Raw genomic sequence first — 22,667 nt, 5'->3', positions numbered from 1 at the left:
CTAAATATGCTGCATAATGTAAGTTACTTTCCCTCTTTGATTTTTTGTTTATTCACCTACCTTGAAGGTTGATCATGAGGAGGAAGCGCCTAACACAATGCTTGGGTAACAGAAAAATGACTGTGATATCACTGTCATTATGTCTGCTCTTCCTTTGATGGGAAATGATGCTATATTGAATCAATTATCTCCAAGCAAAGAATATCCAACTCAAAAACACCAGAATATTTTTTGGCGTCTTACCTACATCTCCATATACTTGTGAAGACTGATACTGTGGCATATACTGTGTGGCCATATCTCCAGCTCCAGTCACTGGTGAGTACATATGACGTGGTGGAGGGGGCATCATGGTTGGGACAGGAATGAAACCAGGCAGGGGAGGGTGTGAAGAACGGTGAATGACTGTGTGACCACCAGGGTGAAACTCTGGTGCCTGAGGAACCACAACAACTCTTCGAACACCATTGTCTTCAATAACCTACAAAATGAACATTAGATTAAAGGTTTCTTTTGTAGGATATAAACAATTTATTTGACATGTTATAGGAAGAATTTTACACCATTAGAAATTAATTAAAAATTTTAGAGATTGGCTGGGTGGCTCATGCCTGTACTTCTAGCATTCTGGGAGCCCGAGGAGGGAGGATGGTTTGAGTTCAGGAGTTTTAGACCAGCCTGAGCTACAGTAAAACCCCATCTCTACTAGCAACAGAAAAAGAAAAATTAGCTAGGTGTTGTCAGCAGCACCTGTAGCCCCAGCTACATGGAAGGCTCAGGCAAGAGGATCACTTGAACCCAGGAGTCTAAAGTCGCTGTGAGCTAGGCTGATGCTATGGCACTCTAGCTTGGGCAACAGAGTGAGACTCTGTCTCAAAAAAGAAAAAAAAAAATTGAAGTTAATCTGAAAAGAATTTCTTAAATACTTTGAGTAGATATGAATTAGCATTAAATAATATCAAGTAGTTTCTGCTATAATTCAAGGTAAACATTTTAAAACACTGAAGAGACTAGCTAAATAATAAGCTATGATATTAGGCATTTATCCTGTTTGTTATATGCATTTAATAATATAATAATTTTGGTTTAAACATAAGGAGGTCAGAAATTTATTTCCTTTGCTAGATTATGACAGGAAAAAAAGTTGCGGAAAGACCAAATAGAGGAAAACAAACAAACAACAAGAAGAAACTAAAGATCAACCACATGCCAGAATTTAGACACAAAACTCTTATGACCATGACTGGTACAATTTTTTTTTCTGAGACAGAGTCTTAAGCTGTCGCCCTGGGTAGTGCTGTGGCGTCACAGCTCATAGCAACCTCAAACTCCTGGGCCCAAGCGATTCTCTTGCCTCTGTCCCCCAGGTATCTGGGACTACAGGCGCCTGCCACAACGCCCGGCTATTTTTTTGGCCTGGGCTGAATTTGAACCTGCCAGCTCTGGTGTATGTGGCCGGCGCTCTAGCCGCCTGAGCTACAGGCACCAAGCCAACTAGAACAGTTTTAACAGTCGATCATTTCAAGGAAAACAAATACCAAATATATTAACTTTTAATTAGGAAAAATATCTATGGCTTTAGGGCTTAGAAATGACACATTTTAAACATAGGAATCACACCGTGGGACTAGATTTTTTTAAAATGCTAAGAATTACTACCTTTGAACCTCACTAGAATTGCAAAGACACACAGAAATCCTAAAAAACTGTAAGACTTTATCTCAAGATTAGGAGTCCCTCCACTAAAATAAGGCCCTTATCATTTGACTTAAATAATAACTAAGATATAACACAAATGGCTAATAATACTTTTCCTTAGGAAACAGAAAATGATTACAATGTGAAGTGCTAATTTAAAGGCAAGTTTTGATTTTGAGGAAGGCAAAGTTTTATTATGTTCAAGGACAGAAAACATTGTATACAAACATCTGTGTGCTTGGTAGGTACATGTATACTAGAAAACACACTTGGGTGAAGATTAAGCCTCAATGACAAATATTACAGACTGTTAAAATATCCTCAAACAATTCACTGTCTTTCATGTGAACCACAATGCCTTGCTTCCAACTAAATAGATAACTCCCCTTTGTCCCTATTTAAATCAGTTCTGAATTTAAGTCTCAGACAAGTGCGTATGAGTGAAGGAAGCAATTGTATCTAGAACCCTGGCTGAAGAGAATCTTGGTGCTGTTCACAGCTTTTTAGCCTCTAATGCTTAGAGTGGATTCTGAGTAAGCCAAAACACAGGATCTGTTAAGACATTGCCTTCATCTTTATCATTTTCTGATTTACAAATCTTAAAGGACTCCCCACTTTCGATCCAACCTGGTTTTGAAGTACCTTTCTAGTGGTCTTTCTTATGTACCAGATCTTAAACCCTTATAACTGCTATCAGGCCAGTACATTAAAAAACTTGTCTTCAGGCTCAGCACAGGTAGCTCAAGTGGCTAAGGCGCCAGCCATAAACACCAGAGCTGGTGGGTTCGAATCCAGCCTGGGCCTGCCAAACAACGATAACTACAACCAAAAAATAGCCAGGCATTGTGGTGGGTGCCTGTAATTCCAGCTACTTGGGAGACTGAGGCAAGAGAATCGCTTAAGCCCAGGAATTGGAGGTTGCTGTGAGCTGTGATGCCATAGCACTCTACTCAGGGCGACAGCTTGAGGCTCTGTCTCAAAAACAAAAACCCAAAACCAAAAAGCTTGTCTTCACATGGACCTATATATTTCTGTATCTTGTACTTTTGTTCATGCAATTTTTCTTTTTCACTTTGCTTCCTCTTAATCTAGAATCTCATCTATCCTCCTAAACCTAGGTCTAACTTTATCTCCTCTACTCATTTAAAAAAAATTTATTTTTGAACAAAACAAAAAAATTAATAATTTATAAGAAAGAGGAAGAAACTTACAGTGATATATTTGTGAGGGAATACATACTAAGGGGGACAGGCAAACACAAAGAAGTAAATTATTTAGCATGTTGCAAGGTGATAAATACTATGGAAAAAGCAAAACAGGCAGGGGGATCCAGAAATATTTTGGGAGGGAAACAGGCTGCAGAATAAAATAAGCAGAGTAGCCCTTATTTTTTATGTCTAAAGAAAATATTTTGACTTTATCATTCAATTGGGTGTCAGATTTCAGTAATTTGCTATTGGAATTTTTCTTTTCTTTCTTTTCTTTTTTTTTTTTTTTTTGTGACGAAGTCTCAAGCTGTCGCCCTGGGGAGAGTGCTGTAATGTCACAGCTCACAGCAACCTCCAACTCCTGGACTTAAGCGATTCTCTTGCCTCCGCCTCCCAAGTAGCTGGGACCACAGGCGTCCACCACAATGCCCGGCTATTTTTTTGGTTGTAGCCGTCATTGTTGTTTGGTGGGCCCAGGCTGGATTTGAACCCACCAATTCAGGTATATGTAGCTGGCGCCTTAGCCACTTGAGCCACTTGAGCCACAGCTGCTATTGAAAAAAAAATTTTTTTTTTGCTGTTTTTGGCCAGGGCTGGGTTTGAACCTGCCACCTCTAGCACATGGGGCCAGCGCCCTGCTCCTTTGAGCCACAGGTGCAGCCCACCCTGCCTTAATACTACTTTCAAGAACAGATTTTATGAATGTGTATATCCATGTCCACTTACTCAACTCTTTTTCTCCCCCCCGCTTTGTATTTGCGTATAGGTTGTAGGGAGGCAAGGATAAAAGCAGTGAAATCATTGAGAAAGCTACTGCAGTAACGTAGGGTAGAGATGATGATGGTTTGGACGAGGGTAGCAGCAGAGATGGTGAGAAGTGACTCACACTTTGCATATACTTAAAAGTAGAACCATAAGATTAGCTGATGATTCCGTGCAGGAAGAAAAGAAAGTTATGGAAAGACCTCTTCCCATTAACTCTGATAGGGAAGGCTGTGTGGTAGACTAAGTCTTTTGGAGGGGAAAAGATGTGGTATTTCAGTTTGATAAGATAATGAGACATCTAAGTGGCAATGTTGAGTAGACTGATAAGATGTACTAGTTTGTAGTTTCAGAAAGATTGGGAAAGGATGACCAAGGAAGGTAGAAGGAAAATTAAGACAGTGCAGAGTCTGCAAGTCTGGTGAATTGCAACAGGGAGGAAGGACCAATTGTGTCACATGGTGCTGACAGGTCAAGGGGACGAAGACTAAACAGTGACCACTGGATTGGGAAATGTAGGCATCACTGTGACCTTGATAAAAGCAGTTTCTAGTGGGTTTAAGAGAAAAAGTGAGGTGAAGAATTAGAGCCATAATTCTGTAAAATTTTACTGCAAAAGGGAATACTGAAGTAGAGTGGTGGCTGGTAGGCATAGTGAAACCAAGAAACTTGTATTTCTGTTTTGTTGTTTTCAGCAAGAACAGTTTCAAAATGCTGATGCACTAATGAGAATGATCCAGCAGAAAATAGGAAATTCATAATGCAGAACAGAGAGAAGAAAAATGCTAGTGGACTGTCCTTATTAACAGGCAAAAAGGCACAGGTTATGGTGCTCCAGTGGGGACCCTAGGTCTGCACAGGAGCAAGAGAGCTTGTGGGTATAGACAAGACAGAGCGTATTAACTGCAGATGCTGGTAGAGACGTGGGGCTAGGAGTCTGTGGAAGGTTCCTTTGGATTGCCTCTCCATGAACCTATTCTTAAATACCACAGTATCAGTGACTTCTTGCTCCTAGAATTCCTATTACATTTATTCTATATGACTTGATATTTATAACACTGTGGTGTTTACTTTCTAGAAGCATTCATTGTCTTACTCTGTAACATAACTGCAAGTTTCCCAAGAGATACACATCAACTAATCCTTGTAACAGTGCTACAAGGAAGTGTTATTATTAGCTCCATTTTCAGATGGTGAAACTGAGGCACAGAGATGTTAAATAACCTGCCCAGGGTCACAAGGGCAGTAAGAGAAGAAGCTAATATTTGAACTCAGGCAATTTGGCTTCAGATTTCATGTTCTTATACTTACTTGGTGGACATCAAATCCATAGGTCTCCTAGTGTCTTTCTGTTTCACAGCACAAATAAGATCTCATTTGGTTAAAAAAGAAATGGCTAAATTAACTCATGAAAGTAAAACCATTTCTCTGGTGAGAAATAACATTTAAAATATAAACATAAGCCTGAGGGGGAAAACTGGGAGTTATAACTTGTAAGAGATTCAGAGCTTCAGTTTTTAGCAGGATGAAGAGTTCTACAGACGGATGGAAGTGATGCTAGTGCACAACGTAGATGTGCTTAATGCCACTGAACTGTACATTCAGAGTTAAGATGGCAATTTTGTGTTAAGTGTATTTTGCCTTAAGTTAAAAAAAAATAATAAAAACTCCACAAAAATCCCTAGCTGTAGTTGGAGGAGGAAAAAAAGAGCCAGATCAGGACCTACAGGATATGGGAAACTCCACCACTTCAAGTAATGATCTAAGCAGCCAATGGTTCCAGAGGGAGACCAGAGAGACTTCCCAGACCCCAGGACTATGTTCAGTCTCCAGAGACCTAGCTGTTGTGAAGTGGCCAACCACGTGGATGTCAAATTCCACACCAAAAGGGTATACTGACAGTGATAATGAAAATAAAATAAAAAAGTTCTGAAAAGGGGAAAAAGGATAAACTATAATTCAAATTAATCTATGTTAATAAAAATTAAAACACAGATAAGACAATACAATATAATGAAATGGGGCTATCCGCACAGTCTGACCCCTTACCCACAGATGCCACCTAATTTCTAATTACACAACAACCTGTTTTCTTTATTAAACACAGACAGGAGTGAGGCTGTAGAAAAAGGAAGTTGTCTATATTATCTGACATCTTATAGTGTGTGTCTTCCTCACCAGAATCTAAGTTTCACAATTAATCTGATTTGCTTACTGTTTGTTTTTTTTTTTTTTCCCTAAAATATGGGCAGATTCTCCCAAAGTATTTATTGAATGAATAATATGATCAGAAATATATGGCTTGGTGCCCGTGGCTCAGAGGTTAGGATGCTGGGCACATACTCTAGGGCTGGCAGGTTCGAACCTGGCCCGGACTTGCTAAACAACAATGACGACAGCAACAAAAAAATAACTGGGTGTTGTGGTGGGCGCCTGTAGTCCCAGTTACTTGAGAGGCTGAGGCAAGAGAATTGCTTAAACCCAGGAGTTTGAGGTTGCTGTGAGCTGTGACACCACAGTACTCTACTGGGGGCAACAAAGTGAGACTTTGTCTAAAAAAAAGAAGAAATGTATGTACGTATATCCCATTACTTCTACTGGAGTGTCATGTTTCCTTCTCCCCTGTTGACACCCCCAAGCTATCAGGTTCTGTGACTGCCTCCATCCTACATCCTTTGCTTCCCCTCTACTTTTAGCAGCCTAGTGGCTATCATCTCACACCGAACCTGGAAATACTCCAACTTTAATTTCTTAAATAAACAGCTATTGCATCCCATTCACTCAATAAACATTTACCTCATATATCTACAAACACATACACATGTCAGTAAGTGACCACAGTCTCCTGTCCCTCCAGCTCTCACTAAGCCTCTTCACCCTCACCTAAACCTCTGCATCCTTCTACCTTCCCATCCACAGGAAGGGAAAATTCCTGCCCATGCCTTTTGGCTGTCCCCCCAGGAGAGACAGAGAGGAGACTGAGATCAGAATGGTTTGCAGAATCCTTGAAAAAAGTACTGCCCTCTTGTGAAATAGCAAGCGCAGCTCAAAGGAGTAACCTGAAACTTCTCCTGACCTTGATGCAGGCCCTTTCGCCACATTATGAGATCCACAATTCCCTTCCCTTTATGTGCCGGCTCATCACCATAACAACCCGCATTCCATAAAAAACAGTGAGGGGAGCCATTACAGAAGGCAGAACAATTTTTGATGTTGTCTTTCAGGAGTCCCATTGAGGTAGTTGATAGATTTTTCTTGGTAAGTCATTAACTTCATCACTAAAAACATCAAGTGTTATTTTATCCTGCAATGCAATGCTCTGAGGGACTAGAAATTGTACTACTGCCAGTAAATTTAATTCTTTCTACTCCTGTCATCATTTCTTTTGTGTTTGCGTTTTACAGTTTTTTATTTTGTTTCCTCATTTGATACATATTTGGTACATATTTTGCCTCTATGCAGAATGTCAATCACTCAAGACCTTCCTTTTCTAAAATAAGGATCAGGCCCCAGAAATGGCTATGAAGCTTATCTATGAGTAAAGTACACCTTGGGGATATGAACCATCTTTAGAATTTTTTAAGTACAAACATACCTGGTACATAACAACTGAGGTTTCTGGTTGAGTATAAGTAGGAAAAAAGTCTTAAATATAGGCAAAATGTTAATGATGTTTAGGAACTGTCTAAAAGTATTCCACTAATTTAAAAAAGGGATATGTGTATGTATGATTTAAAAAATTGGCAATATGTTGGTAATTGTTGAAGGTGGGTTATGACTGCAAGGGGGTTTAATTAGATTACTCATTCTACTTTTATATACATGTGAAAAATTCTACCATTAAGAAGAAAAGATGCAATAAATAATATACTTGTATATCCTAATAATCAATGTTAGGGAAGGTGTAGCTAACTGTGCTACACAGTGGGAAAGTAACTGATGTGAACTTTACTGGGAAAAAATATGTATCCAGAGCCTAAAAAAGTTCAGAAACCTTTGAATAATTTCATATCCAAAAACTTATTCTAAGGAAATAAGAAAAAAAAGTAAGATTTTTGAAGATATTCACTGTTCCTTCATAATTACAAAAGAAAAATTGGAAGGAGCCTAAATAATCACAAAAAGGGAATTTTTAATTAAACAAACTGAGATATAGACATTACAGATTATAAAACCTCTAAAACTTTTTTTGAAATATATTTAATGGTTCAGGGAAATGACCATATTAAGTATGAACATTGTATATTATTAAATATTTATCATTTAATAATAACATTAAATGTTTATCATTTTATAGAAAAAGTCTAAGGGAAACACACCAAATATTTATAGAGCATCTCTGGGTTGTAACTCTCAATGTAATTTTTTTCCCTACCCTTTTCTATTTTCCAAGTTTCCTACATGATCATGAGCAGAAAAACAGGTGAAAATATACATTTATATTTGTTCTTTATCACTAAATATATTTTCCATATTTTGTTGGCAAAATGAATATTCCTTTATTGTTAAGCTTTTGGTAAACAATTTTATTTTGCCTTCTGCATATCATTTTAATTAATTCATATAGTCTCCTTGCCATACTGGACAACATCATATAGTATCATAGTTCATAAAAGTTATTTTTAAATGACTTAAAAAAGATTCACTTTTCTGATCAACAACTAAAGTCATGGGTATAACTGAAAAGTTAGGTCTATTTTTCCCATTTAAGAGTTGTTGTTCATGAGTGGAAAGGGGAGAAGTTGTCCTGAGGAACACTACCTTTCTAGTGAAACGGGCGTTCCACTATACCTTTCTCTTTAAAACTTAAGGTTAACATAATACAACAATCTAGGATCTCATTATGCTATGAGTATAATGCTAACGTATCAGAGCAATTAAAGTACAAAGATTACAAAATAAATAACATTGCAGAATTCTTGAATAAGAATATAAAGGAAATATAACTGATATGTGCTTTAGAAATTTCAAATGAGGGCGGTGCCTGTGGCTCAAGGAGTAGGGCGCCGGTCCCATATGCGGGAGGTGGCGAGTTCAAGCCCCGGCCCAAAACCACAAAAAAAAAAAAAAAAAAAAAAAAAAAAGAAATTTCAAATGAGAAAAATAGAACCAATTACTCTCAAAGTTATTCAATGTGTGATACCCTGGCTCTCTAATGTTATTTTCAAAAATGAAGTTAGAAACTATATATAAGGACAGGGTGTGGTGGCTCATGCCTATAATCCTAGGACCCTAGGAGGCTGAGGAGGGAGACCAGCCTGACCAAGAGTGAGACCCTATCTCTACTAAAAATAGAAAAAGTTAGCCAGGCAGTCCTGGTGAGAGCCTGTAGTCCCAGCTACTCAGGAGGCTAACTCGCTTCCTTATGATTTTCTTAATACATTTTCTTTTACCTTATTGTGAGAATACAGTATATATGATACATATAATACACAAAATATGCATTAGTCAACCTTATCACTAAGGTTTCTAGTCAATAGTAGGCTACTAGTAGTTAAGGGATTGGGGGGGGTCAAGACTTATACATAGATTTTTGACTGGGTCAAGGCTTGGTGCCCTTAACCTCTGTGTTGCTCAAGGGTCAACTGAATATATATTTTTACAGAATATTTATAAGACTACATATTGTAGGCTAGGGGAGGCTGAGGCAGGTAGATTGCTTGAGCTCACAAGTTGGAGACAAGCCTGAGCCAGAGCGAGACTCCATCTTTAACAAAAAAAGCTGGTAGTAGGTGCCTGTAGTCCTAGCTACTTGGGAGGCTGAGGCAAGATGATCACTTCAGCCCAAGAGTTTGGGGTTGCTGTACCCTATGACGCTATAGCACCCTACTCAGGGCGACAGAGTGAGACGCTGTCTCCAAAAAAAAAAAAAGAGAGAGAGAGAGACAGAATGATGAGCTCATATTTGAAGTGCTTTAAACTTAGTAAGGACATACAAAGGATACAAACATCCTAAATCTGGAGGTTGACAATATCCTGTGTAAATCATGCTTTCTTCATGTATTTCTTCTAAATCTTGATCTTAAAATTAAGATCTTTGGACCTTTCATTTTTCTGTCCCTATATAATCTGAGGTAGCATTGCCATTTCCTCAGTATCTAAGCAATCACAACACTGGATTTTTATTTCTGTACTCCTTGCTTCGAACTTTTTAGGATACATACATTTGCAGAATCTTAACAGTATGTGTTGAATTACTAGAAACATAGCGATAAGTCGATTACTAAGAAAGTTGAGTTCTGCTATGGTCCATTATCTCATTACCAAGAAACACAGTCGACAGCATCCTTTCTGATTCACCCGTGCAAGTTTCAATTTGCTTGACTTGATCCATGGTTGCTGGGAGGGCTTCCTTTGTTTCTTTCAGCACAGATTTTACATTTCTTGATTTTTGTGTATCTTAAAACTTTTGTAATGATTCACAGCAAAAACATTATTTGACCTCCCTGGATCACTGTCCTTACATCACAAATACACATAAGCAAGGTATGGATAAAATTTGTTGCCAGAAGGGCCGACTGGTATACTAAAGTCTAAAAGGAGATTATACATGGTAATTATCCACGTGTGTGCTACTTGGTTTCTGCTGAGCCCAATACAACCCGTACATTATTACAGCCATCAATGTGTCTTAATACTTGATTCAACTCCTAGCCTTCTGGATTCGCCAACATCCTATTTGTTTATCTGTCAAGTGTTGAACAATTATCAAGTACTTAGTTATAGTAAAGTGTTTACTAACATCAAAAATTATGTATGTCAGGGAATGGGGATATTTTGATAGTCATGCAAAAACACAAGAATACAGCCTTACATTTATTTAAATTGTCTATAAAATGATGAGACTAGAATTTTTTTTGCTTGAAAATGGTAACTTCCTAAAGATAATCTTGATCTTAAGACTGATAATAGCAGCCCACTAGCCTCAGATAATCCTTCCAGCAAGATTATTGTTAAAGTTCATTAATTATGTGACAACTATGTATGGGACATCTACATAGTGTTGAACTAACAATGAATTTGTTAAAGCTTATTAATTCATGTCACAACTATGAAGTTATTTAAGTTACTACAAGAATACAAAATAATTAAGAGGCAGCTCCTATTCTCAAGGAATCTAAAATCCTACAGAAATAAAAATGTATACATAAATGTCCCTTGGTATGCATGGAAGGATGGTCCAGGACCTTCCATGGATACCAAAATCCTTAAATGCTCAAGTCTCTGAAACAACCTGCCCACATCCTCTTGTATACTTTAAGTAATCTTTAGATTACTTAGAATACCTAATACGATGTAAATATGGGGTAGTTTTTATATTGTATTGTTTAAGGAGTAATGATAAGAAAAGAAAGTCTATATATGTTCAACAGAGATTTTTTAAGAAATATTTCTGATCTGTAGTTGGCTGAGTCCACTAATGCAGAACCCACAGATAGGAAGAGGCTGACCATACATACGATTGTAATATTAGGTGGTATGTATTATAACCAAGAAGTAGTACAATAACTTCCTCTAGGCCCTCAGGAAGCAGTACAATAACTTTCGAAAGGCAGAATGGGGAAATGAATAACGTTCCCTAAGTAACAGCATAACAAAACCATGGAGAGAGGAAAACACCAAGTGAGTTTGTGAGGAGTCAGGTTTGACTGCAAAAATGGACATGTGATTGGAAGTATAAAGAGAAACTAGGACAGAACTACACAGGCCTTCCATGTTAGGAAATCTGGATTTCACTGAGTAGACAAGCCAACTAAAGGCTCTTTATGACCAAACAAGTGCTCGAAGGAGGTTACTTTAGTGGTTCTTGGCCTAAAGATATAGAACCTCAATTTTGATGATTATTTGATTGACTTATAAATATTTATTGAGCCCCTACTTTATGACAGGCAATGTCGATGCACTCCGCACTGAGAATATAAAAATGAGTGAGAGTCCTACAGGCTCAGACACTGTGCCTTTCTGACCTCATTCCTTATGGGCTCTCCTTGCTGTCTGCAGGATGCTGTCAGCTTAGGCCATTTGCACTGACTGTTTCTGTTCCCAGAATTCTCTTTCCTTAGATAAATATATAGCTAACTCCCACCTGTCCTTTAAGATTTGGCTCAAATGTCACCTTTCCAATGAGGCCTATTCTGACTATTCTATTTTAAAATGTAACCAGCTCTACTTTATTTTTTTTCCCATTTCACTCACCACCTAACACATTATATAATTTAATTCATTTATTTTGCTTTTCTGCTTCTTCCTACAAGAATGTAAACTACGGGCGGCGCCTGTGGCTCAGTCGGTGAGGCGCCGGCCCCATATACCGAGGGTGGCCGGTTCAAACCCGGCCCCGGCCAAACTGCAACCCAAAAATAGCCGGGCGTTATGGCGGGCGCCTGTAGTCCCAGCTACTCGGGAGGCTGAGGCAAGAGAATCGCTTAAGCCCAGGAGTTGGAGGTTGCTGTGAGCTGTGTGAGGCCACGGCACTCTACCGAGGGCCATAAAGTGACACTCTGTCTCTACAAAAAAAAAAAAAAAAAAAAAAAAGAATGTAAACTACAGAGAGACAGGGCTCTTTGCATCTTACATTCACGGATATATTCCAAGCACTCAAGAGTACCTAAAATATATAAGCACTCAATATATATTTGTAGAACAATATATATGGGAACTGTAAGAATTCTGTTCTTCTCAAAAAATAGAATTAACAAACTGTGATAAATTCATTAAAAGTGGGAAATACAGACTCTGGGCGGGCCCCCGAGTGTTTGTGTTGTGGTTTTGGGGGAGGGAGGCGGAGGGGAAAGTTTGTTTATTTTGTTTTTAGTTTCTGGGGTCCCCGCGCTTCTGGAAGGTGAAGCGGGAGGGAGTGACCCCCGTACCCCTCGGTCTCCCTAAGACGTCGCCTCCGTAGCCTGCGGAGAAGCGGAGACCGCACGCATCGCCTCGCCTCACAGCGGAACGCCGCGGGTTTTGGTTTTTTGTACTGAATGTAACCTAGACTCATCTTCACGGGCTCGTGTTGCCCCAGGATACTGTCAAAGGCAGTATCTGTGAGTTTCTGCAAAGTTTTGCACAGTCTGTTCCCATGCAAACCAATGAGGGAGAAATATCGGAAGAAAGCAGTTCCAAGCAACCTCAAATTCTTAGGCTTAAAGAATTCTCTTGCTCTCCGGAGCCCAGCGCTGCCCTTGTCCAGCCGCCGCCTGCCCCGTGCCCCGTGCCGCGGGGCGGTCACCCGGGATTCGCCCTCGGCTCCGCGCCAGCGTCCCTCACGAGCGACAGAGCAATGAAGGAAAACAGGAGCAAGAAGGCAGCCGAGTAACAGCTTACTTGCATCTGGGCACCGTGAGTCTGGGGATATAGGACTCCAGGCATCTCTGGCTGGTGGGATCTGCCTATAATCACCCCTGAGAGGATACAGGGAGTCAGCGAGAGACTTCTGCACCCCAAGAGGAGGACTAAAACAGTGGAAAACTGGCAAGCTTGGTCGCGTGTGTTCAATCCGTCTAAACCCGCCCGCAACTTCCACAGGCACGAGAACTTAAAGAGCAAGAGGAAGTGAAAGGAAAATTAGGGCAAGGAAACAGATAAAAGAAATCACCCATGAGGAAGAATCAGCAGAAAACTCCAGGCAACATGAAGAACCAGTCCAGAACAACCCCGCCAAGGGACCATGAGGTAGCTACTGCAGAGGATTCCACCTATACAGAAATGTTAGGAATGACAGAAAGGGAATTTAGAATACACATGATAAAAACAATGAAAGAAATGATGGAAACAATGAAGGAAACTGCTAATAAAGTGGAAAATAACCAAAAGGAAATCCAAAAACAGAATCAAATAAGAGATGAACGATATGAAGAATATAAAAAGGATATAGCAGAGCTGAAGGAAATGAAACAGTCAATCAGGGAACTTAAAGATGCAATGGAAAGTATCAGCAACAGGTTAGACCATGCAGAAGAAAGAATTTCAGAGGTAGAAGACAAAGTTTTTGAGATAACTCAGATAGTAAAAGAGGCAGAAGAGAGAGAAAGCAGAATATTCACTGTCAGAATTATGGGACTTTATGAAGCGTTCCAACATACGAGTTATAGGAATTCCAGAAGGGGAAGAAGAATGCCCCAGAGGAATGGAAGCCATACTAGAGAATATTATAAAAGAAAATTTCCCAAATATCACCAAAGATTCTAACACACTGCTTTCAGAGGGCTATCGGACCCCAGGTCGCCTCAACTCTAACCGAGCTTCTCCAAGACACATTGTGATGAACCTGTCCAAAGTCAAGACAAAAGAAAAGATTCTGCAAGCTGCCAGGAGTAAGCGCCAGTTGACCTACAGGGGCAAATCCATCAGAGTGACCGCAGACTTCTCTAGTGAAACTTTCCAAGCAAGAAGACAATGGTCATCTACCTTTAATCTACTTAAACAGAACAATTTCCAGCCCAGAATTCTGTACCCTGCTAAGCTAAGCTTCAAAATTGACGGAGAAATCAAATCATTTACGGAGATACAAACATTGAGGAAATTCGCCACAACAAGACCAGCTCTACAGGAAATACTTCAACCTGTTCTGCACACTGACCACCACAATGGATCAGCAGCAAAGTAAGAACTCAGAAATTAAAGGACAGAACCTAACCTCCACACTGATGCAAAAGATAAAACTAAGCAATAAACTCTCACAAAATAAGACGAATAGACTACTACCACACTTATCAATTATCTCAATAAATGTTAATGGCTTGAATTCCCCACTGAAGAGACATAGAGTGGTTGACTGGATTAAAAAACACAAGCCATCCATTTGCTGTCTGCAAGAAACACACCTGGCTTCAAAAGACAAATTAAAGCTCCGAGTCAAGGGTTGGAAGACAATTTTTCAGGCAAATGGCATTCAGAAGAAAAGAGGAGTTGCAATCTTATTTTCAGATACATGTGGATTTAAAGCAACTAAAGTCAAAAAAGACAAAGATGGTCACTTTATATTGGTCAAGGGAAAAATACAACAAGAAGACATTTCAATTCTAAATATCTATGCACCCAATTTAAATGCTCCCAGATTCTTGAAACAGACCTTACTCAGTCTGAGCAATAAGATATCTGATAATACCATAATAACAGGGGACCTTAACACTCCTCTTACAGAGCTGGACAGATCCTCTAAACAGAAATTAAACAAGGGTATAAGAGACTTAAATGAGACCCTAGAACAACTGTGCTTGATAGACGCATATAGAACACTCCATCCCAAAGATAAAGAATATACATTCTTCTCATCACACCATGGAACATTCTCCAAAATTGATCATATCCTGGGACACAAAACAAATATCAACAGAATCAAAAGAATTGAAATTTTACCTTGTATCTTCTCAGACCATAAGGCACTAAAGGTGGAACTCAACTCTAACAAGAATGTTTGATCCCACCCAAAGGCATGGAAACTAAACAATCTTCTGTTGAATAACAGATGGGTGCAGGAAGAAATAAAACAGGAAATCATTAACTTCCTTGAGCATAACAACAATGAAGACACAAGCTACCAAAACCTGTGGGATACTGCAAAAGCAGTTTTGAGAGGAAAATTCATCGCTTTAGATGCCTACATTCGAAAAACAGAAAGAGAGCACATCAACAATCTCACGAGAGATCTTATGGAATTGGAAAAAGAAGAACAATCTAAGCCTAAACTCAGTAGAAGAAAAGAAATATCCAAAATCAAATCAGAGATCAATGAAATTGAAAACAAAAGAATCATTCAGAAAATTAATGAAACAAGGAGTTGGTTTTTTGAAAAAATAAAGAAAATAGATAAACCATTGGCCGGACTAACGAGGAATAGAAAAGTAAAATCTCTAGTAACCTCAATCAGAAATGATAAAGGGGAAATAACAACTGATCCCACAGAGATACAAGAGATCATCTCTGAATACTACCAGAAACTCTATGCCCAGAAATTTGACAATGTGAAAGAAATGGATCAATATTTGGAATCACCCCCTCTCCCTAGAATTAGCCAGGAAGAAATAGAGCTCCTGAACAGACCAATTTCAAGCACTGAGATCAAAGAAACAATAAAAAATCTTCCAACCAAAAAATGCCCTGGTCCAGATGGCTTCACTCCAGAATTCTATCAAACCTTCAAGGAAGAGCTTATTCCTGTACTGCAGAAATTATTCCAAAAAATTGAGGAAGAAGGAATCTTCCCCAACACATTCTATGAAGCAAACATCACCCTGATACCAAAACCAGGAAAAGACCCAAACAAAAAGGAGAATTTCAGACCAATCTCACTCATGAACATAGACGCAAAAATTCTCAACAAAATCCTAGCCAATAGATTACAGCTTATCATCAAAAAAGTCATTCATCATGATCAAGTAGGCTTCATCCCAGGGATGCAAGGCTGGTTTAACATACACAAGTCCATAAACGTTATCAGAGGCACCACATTAACAGAGGCAAAAATAAAGATCACATGATCCTCTCAATAGATGCAGAAAAAGCATTTGATAAAATCCAGCATCCTTTTCTAATTAGAACACTGAAGAGTATAGGCATAGGTGGCACATTTCTAAAACTGATTGAAGCTTTCTATGACAAACCCACAGCCAATATTTTACTTAATGGAGTAAAACTGAAAGCTTTTCCTCTTAGAACTGGAACCAGACAAGGTTGTCCCCTGTCACCTTTACTATTCAACGTAGTGCTGGAAGTTCTAGCCAATACAATTAGGCAAGACAAGGAAATAAAGGGAATCCAAATGGGAGCAGAGGAGGTCAAACTCTCCCTCTTTGCTGACGACATGATCTTATACTTAGAGAACCCCAAAGACTCAACCACAAGACTCCTAGAAGTCATCAAAAAATACAGTAATGTTTCAGGATATAAAATCAATGTCCACAAGTCAGTGGCCTTTGTGTACACCAATAACAGTCAAGATGAGAAGCTAATTAAGGAGACAACTCCCTTCACCATAGTCTCAAAGAAAATGAAATACCTAGGAATATACCTAACGAAGGAGGTGAAGGACCTCTATAAAGAAAACTATGAAGTCCTCAGAAAGGAAATAGCAGAGGATATTAACAAATGGAAGAACATACCATGCTCATGGATAGGAAGAATCAACATTGTTAAAATGTCTATACTTCCCAAAGCAATCTACCTATTCAATGCCATTCCTATCAAAATACCAACATCGTACTTTCAAGATTTGGAAAAAATGATTCTGCGTTTTGTATGGAACCGGAAAAACCCCGTATAGCTAAGGCAGTTCTTAGTAACAAAAATAAAGCTGGGGGCATCAGCATACCAGATTTTAGTCTGTACTACAAAGCCATAGTGCTCAAGACAGCATGGTATTGGCACAAAAACAGAGACACAGACACTTCGAATCGAATTGAAAACCAAGAAATGAAACTAACATTTTACAACCACCTAATCTTTGATAAACCAAACAAGAACATACCTTGGGGGAAAGACTCCCTATTCAATAAATGGTGTTGGGAGAACTGGATGTCTACATGTAAAAGACTGAATCTGGACCCACACCTTTCCCCACTCACAAAAATTGATTCAAGATGGATAAAGGACTTAAACTTAAGGCATGAAACAATAAAAATCCTCCAAGAAAGCACAGGAAAAACACTGGAAGATATTGGCCTGGGGAAAGACTTCATGAAGAGGACTGCCATGGCAATTGCAACAACAACAAAAATAAACAAATGGGACTTCATTAAACTGAAAAGCTTCTGTACAGCTAAGGAGACAATAACCAAAGCTAAGAGACAACCTACACAATGGGAAAGGATATTTGCATATTTTCAATCAGACAAAAGCTTGATAACTAGGATCTATAGAGAACTCAAATTAATCCACATGAAAAAAGCCAACAATCCCTTATATCAATGGGCAAGAGACATGAATAGAACTTTCTCTAAAGACGACAGACGAATGGCTGACAAACACATGAAAAAATGTTCATCGTCTCTATATATTAGAGAAATGCAAATCAAAACAACCCTGAGATATCATCTAACCCCAGTGAGAATGGCCCACATCACAAAATCTCAAAACTGCAGATGCTGGCGTGGATGTGGAGAGAAGGGAACACTTTTACACTGCTGGTGGGACTGCAAACTAGTACAACCTTTCTGGAAGGAAGTATGGAGAATCCTCAAAGCACTCAAGCTAGACCTCCCATTTGATCCTGCAATCCCATTACTGGGCATCTACCCAGAAGGAAAGAAATCCTTTTATCATAAGGACACTTGTACTAGACTGTTTATTGCAGCTCAATTTACAATCGCCAAAATGTGGAAACAGCCTAAATGCCCACCAACCCAGGAATGGATTAACAAGCTGTGGTATATGTATACCATGGAATACTATTCAGCCATTAAAAAAAATGGAGACTTTACATCCTTCGTATTAACCTGGATGGACGTGGAAGACATTATTCTTAGTAAAGCATCACAAGAATGGAGAAGCATGAATCCTATGTACTCAATTTTGATATGAGGACAATTAATGACAATTAAGGTTATGGGGGGGGAACAGAAAGAGGGAAGGAGGGAGGTAGGTGGGGCCTTGGTGTGTGTCACACTTTATGGGGGCAAGACATGATTGCAAGAGGGACTTTACCTAACAACTGCAATCAGTGTAACCTGGCTTATTGTACCCTCAATGAATCCCCAACAATAAAAAAGAAAAAAAAAAAAAGTGGGAAATACATAATATGTCATGAGAACCCCAAAGGAAAAGCTTCTGGAAAGGTTCAGGGAAAACTGCTTCTAGAAGCGTAAAGATAGAGTGAAAAGAGAAGGGTAGAGGTTTGCCATAAAAATAAAAAGAAAGGTATTACAAGCTGAGAGAAATAACTTGGCTTAACCATATTTATGCCAGTAGCTCCTGACACCACTTTGTATGTAGTGTCACTCAATAAATGTTTGTTGAATTGAACTACACTAGAGAACTGTCTTTTTGTAAGTGAAGAAAGCTCTGAGGAGGAACAGATGTGGAAAAAAAATCAGGAGAGCATCACGTCAAGGAAAACTGCAGTAAATCATTACGGGTGGTATCAGATTTTCAGTGGTCAAAGAGGAGGAGGAGGAAAAAAGTCCTTTGGATTTGGTATACAGCAGAGTGTTTTCAGTAGGGCATAAATATAGGCAGAATGCAGACTATATATCAAACAAAAGTAAAGACAGTAAGCAGGGACCGTTCTTCTGAAAAGCTCACAAGGTACTTTCACATATGCCACCTCACAGATTACCAACTCATCTTAGGAGGATATTGAGACGTAGGAAATTAATTTGTCCAAGGCTATCAGTCAGTAAGAGATTGAAATAAGACAGGAATCCAGCTCTTCTGCTCCTAACTCTCATTCCACTCTTCCCTTGCTGTCACTCGCAGAGTGGTATGCTTCACGGAGTAGACGGAGAATCCACCACAATATTCCACTACTATTCTGACATAATCAGGAAGGAAGTTAAGAGTGGGTCTGAAGAAAACCTCAAGTGTCAATTCAATGCTAGGGAGAGAGACTGGGTATTTCCCAAAAGGGACTGGAGGCACTGAGTGCAGACTACATAGACGCAGGCGTCCTCAAACTTTTTAAACAAGGGGCCAGTTCACTGTCCCTCAGACCGTTGGAGGGCCGGACTATAGTTAAAAAAAAACAACAAAAAACTATGAACAAATTCCTACACACACTGCACTTATCTTATTTTGAAGTAAAAAAACAAAACGGGAACAAATACAATCACCTCCGCTGCATGTGGCCTGCGCAGTTTGAGGACCCCTGGAGAGTGTCTGAGCAGTGGAAGATACTGACCACCTGCAGATCTTCCAGTTTAATTCAGTTTGCCTGTGTACATGAGTTAGCTATACATAATTTTTTAAGTCAGAGCTTCCCAAGCATTATGCACAAAGGGTTACAGGTGTGTGGTGACGGTGACCTCCTTAACTCTTAGGGTTGTGGGTCTATTTACTACAATATGCCATGCAATTATTATTAGTGCCTGAAAGCACTGTATGAATGAAGTTGGAAGCACTGTCTTGGGTTACTTTTAAGCAAATGATTAATTAAAAAAAAAGCATAAGCACCTTTACAATTTAAGATATTATTTACATTAGTCACACACTCAGGAAGATAAAACTGTACCGTGAATCTTTTTTAATTCAAAGACAAGGCCAGATAGGGGCTGCCAATATAATCTTTTCCTCCTTTCCAAATACACTAAGATACTTGAAAATGAATAACTTGACCTAAGATTTGCCACCCTGGGTAAGTCTGGGCATTCAACTGGTATTTTTCATCAGAACCACAATCAAAGAGAATAGCATTATAACTATCATATAAATATGAAGAGAAAAATAACATAACATACCTGTGGGGCGTATCCAGGAGGCACATAAATAGGAGGCACAGAACCATTTGGGGACATCATTGGAACCTGAGCAGGACCTGAACGGATCACAGAAATGACAGATTAATCCATGACTGCTTATTGAGCTGCAGTTGAAAATGATTTGAATTATATTTTGAATAAACACTCAAGCCAACAGTGACTATATTGCTATAGATAATAAGTCAGATGATTTACCTGTTCTACAGTTTATCTAGTCTGCTGACTGTGCTTTACCTGTACTGGTGTTCTTAAACTTTCCCAGTAATAATAATAGTCACGTGGGGAGCTTTTAAAAAGCTCTGTGTTTGGTATGCTTACGGTGGGGTTTGAATCATTATATTTACTTTGCAAATATCATTCAGTAAGAATGAAAACTAGACAAGGCAAAATTATCAGAAGTAAAAGGAAAGAATAAAGTCCAGAGGAAAAGCAATAGAGAGAGAACAGTTTGAAATCTGGAACTCGCTTTGTTAGGTTTAGAGCATTGTGTAATGAGGGGAGTCAAGTCAGCATCAGAGCAAAGAAAGGGCCATGTGTGTTTATTTGCACAAGGAAACAGTTTTGATTTCTTATACTGAAAGTTCTAAAAAAACAAAATTCAGCTTCTCTTTCAGTTTTATAGTGTCATGCTTTCCAAATAACTTTTATAAATATTATCTCTACTTTTCCTCTCTTTTAACCTTTCTGAGAATAAAATAAATGCTTTTGGAAATGTGTCTTAATCTTTCTAGGAACTAAAATCTTAATTTGTTTTATGTAACTTCTTCCCTCAGATCCTTTCTTCCTGTAACTTCAGACTGCAGTGCTGCCTCACACCCACCAGTTTTTAATAACTTGAAATAAAACCCTTTCAAAGAAATTATTTCTAGGGAAATGAAGTACAGAACCCCGAGTAAGAAAGAAGGCCACGGGGAAGGATCTCTTTTATATGCAGAAGTATACTCTATCAGTATATAATGGCTGTCAGTTATAAAAGAAATGGAGGAAAAGCTTAATTGTAGGGCGGAAAACAGGTAATGTTATGCATAGTTCAGAAACCAGAGCACAGAGCAGGAAGGTCCCGGGACCAACCCGGGTCACAGCCACTCTGCCCTTTCCAGGGAAGGGGAGAGTAAGGACACAAGCACACAGCGGGGACGGGGGTGATGTGGGAGATAAGACAGCCAGGGAAGTAAAGAGGATGAAGGTGCAGGGGGGATACTAAATAGTGGTAAGAAAGAGGGTGGAGGGGAAGGTAGGACAAGGAGGAGAGACTAAGAAAAGGAAAGAGGCTCAGGGAAGAGACAGGAGGTGAGTGAAGAGGGGGAGGATGAAGAGAAAACGGGGGCAGGTGAGGGAGAGAAAAAGGAAAAGGGTAGGAATGGGAGGGAGGGGAGAGGAGAGGAAAAGTGGAGCGGGGAAGAGAGTAAAGACTGAGTGGCTGAGAGAAAGTTAAGTAGCTAATGTGTAGACTACTGAATTACAATATAAAGTATCTGCCTTTGAAAATAACTTTTCAACAAAATACTCTTCCCATCCAAAACAAGCCCACTGAATACATGAAGTTGCTCAGAATCTTGTCTTAATTATAAATAGCGAATACTAACTTACTATGCACCAGACATTTTACATATATTTTCTCCTCATAATCATTCAGGTAAATATGATCATCCCCATTTTCTAGACATGGAAATGGAGGCACAGAGAAATTAAGCTTGTCTAAGTGGTAGACAGGATTCAAAAGTAGGTTAATTTCATTTCTACGGAGATATTCCTACTACATTTCTAGTAAACATTGAAATACTGCGCATTCTTGGCAAACGATGTGATACGACGCTAAAGAACTATGTGCTAATACCTGTAAGAAAAATTAAGGACTTCAATGTCTTTATATCCCTGGAAACATGAGAGAAAGGAAAAATAAAATTTTCCTAAGTTTAAGCAAACATTACCTATTAACTTACTAAAAATTGGTGAGCTGCTTTCTACCTCTAGGCAGAAAGGCTTTATTTAAAAACACTTTTTTTGTGCTCGCTTTGGCAGCACATATACTAAAAACTCTCTTTTTTTATTTTAGTTTATTAAATCATAGCTGTGTACATTAATGCGATCATGGGGCACCATACACTGGTTTTATAGCCCATTTGACACATTTTCATCACACCGGTTAACATAGCCTTCCTGGCATTTTCTTAGTTATTGTGTTAAGACATTTACATTCTACGTTTACTAAGTTTCACATATACCCTTGTAAGATGCACCGCAGGTGTCTTTTTAACTTCAATATTCTGGACGAGAAACAAGAAAAGTTTTAAACTAATGCTGGTTTACTTCCATTGCCTAATTTATATAAACTAGTTTTCTAAATAGTAAGAGCTGGCTTAGATATTATTCATAATAACTGAGAACCAGAAAGAGAATTCACTGAAAATCATATTTGTAATCTTAATAAAAGAAATGAACATTTGTTCAATTTTTACCATATGTCCCAGGGACTGTGGGTCCTTTCACATGTTGTCAAATTTAAGCCTTATAGCAAGTCCTAAGAGAACAGGTGTTTTCGTTTTGCCATCAAAACACTAAGTTATTGCTGATTACATTTAAAACTGTGACA

General features: G+C 38.8%; 1 protein-coding gene across 4 annotated transcripts in view; it reads right to left on the bottom strand.

Moving 5' to 3' along the window:
- Positions 1-22,667, bottom strand: part of FNDC3A (fibronectin type III domain containing 3A) — a 221,288-nt gene that overhangs the window by 82,773 nt on the left and 115,848 nt on the right. For all 4 annotated transcript variants that reach the window (XM_053563739.1, XM_053563737.1, XM_053563738.1 and 1 more), the window contains 2 exons: positions 20,054-20,130; positions 244-481 (listed from right to left, as the gene is read on the bottom strand). In XM_053563739.1, the coding sequence (XP_053419714.1) occupies positions 244-481; positions 20,054-20,130 (315 nt within the window). The remainder of the gene's footprint in view (positions 1-243; positions 482-20,053; positions 20,131-22,667) is intronic.

Source organism: Nycticebus coucang, chromosome 15 (assembly GCF_027406575.1).
Source record: "Nycticebus coucang isolate mNycCou1 chromosome 15, mNycCou1.pri, whole genome shotgun sequence".
NCBI lineage: Eukaryota > Metazoa > Chordata > Mammalia > Primates > Lorisidae > Nycticebus > Nycticebus coucang.
This window is presented reverse-complemented; position numbering and strand designations above follow the sequence as displayed.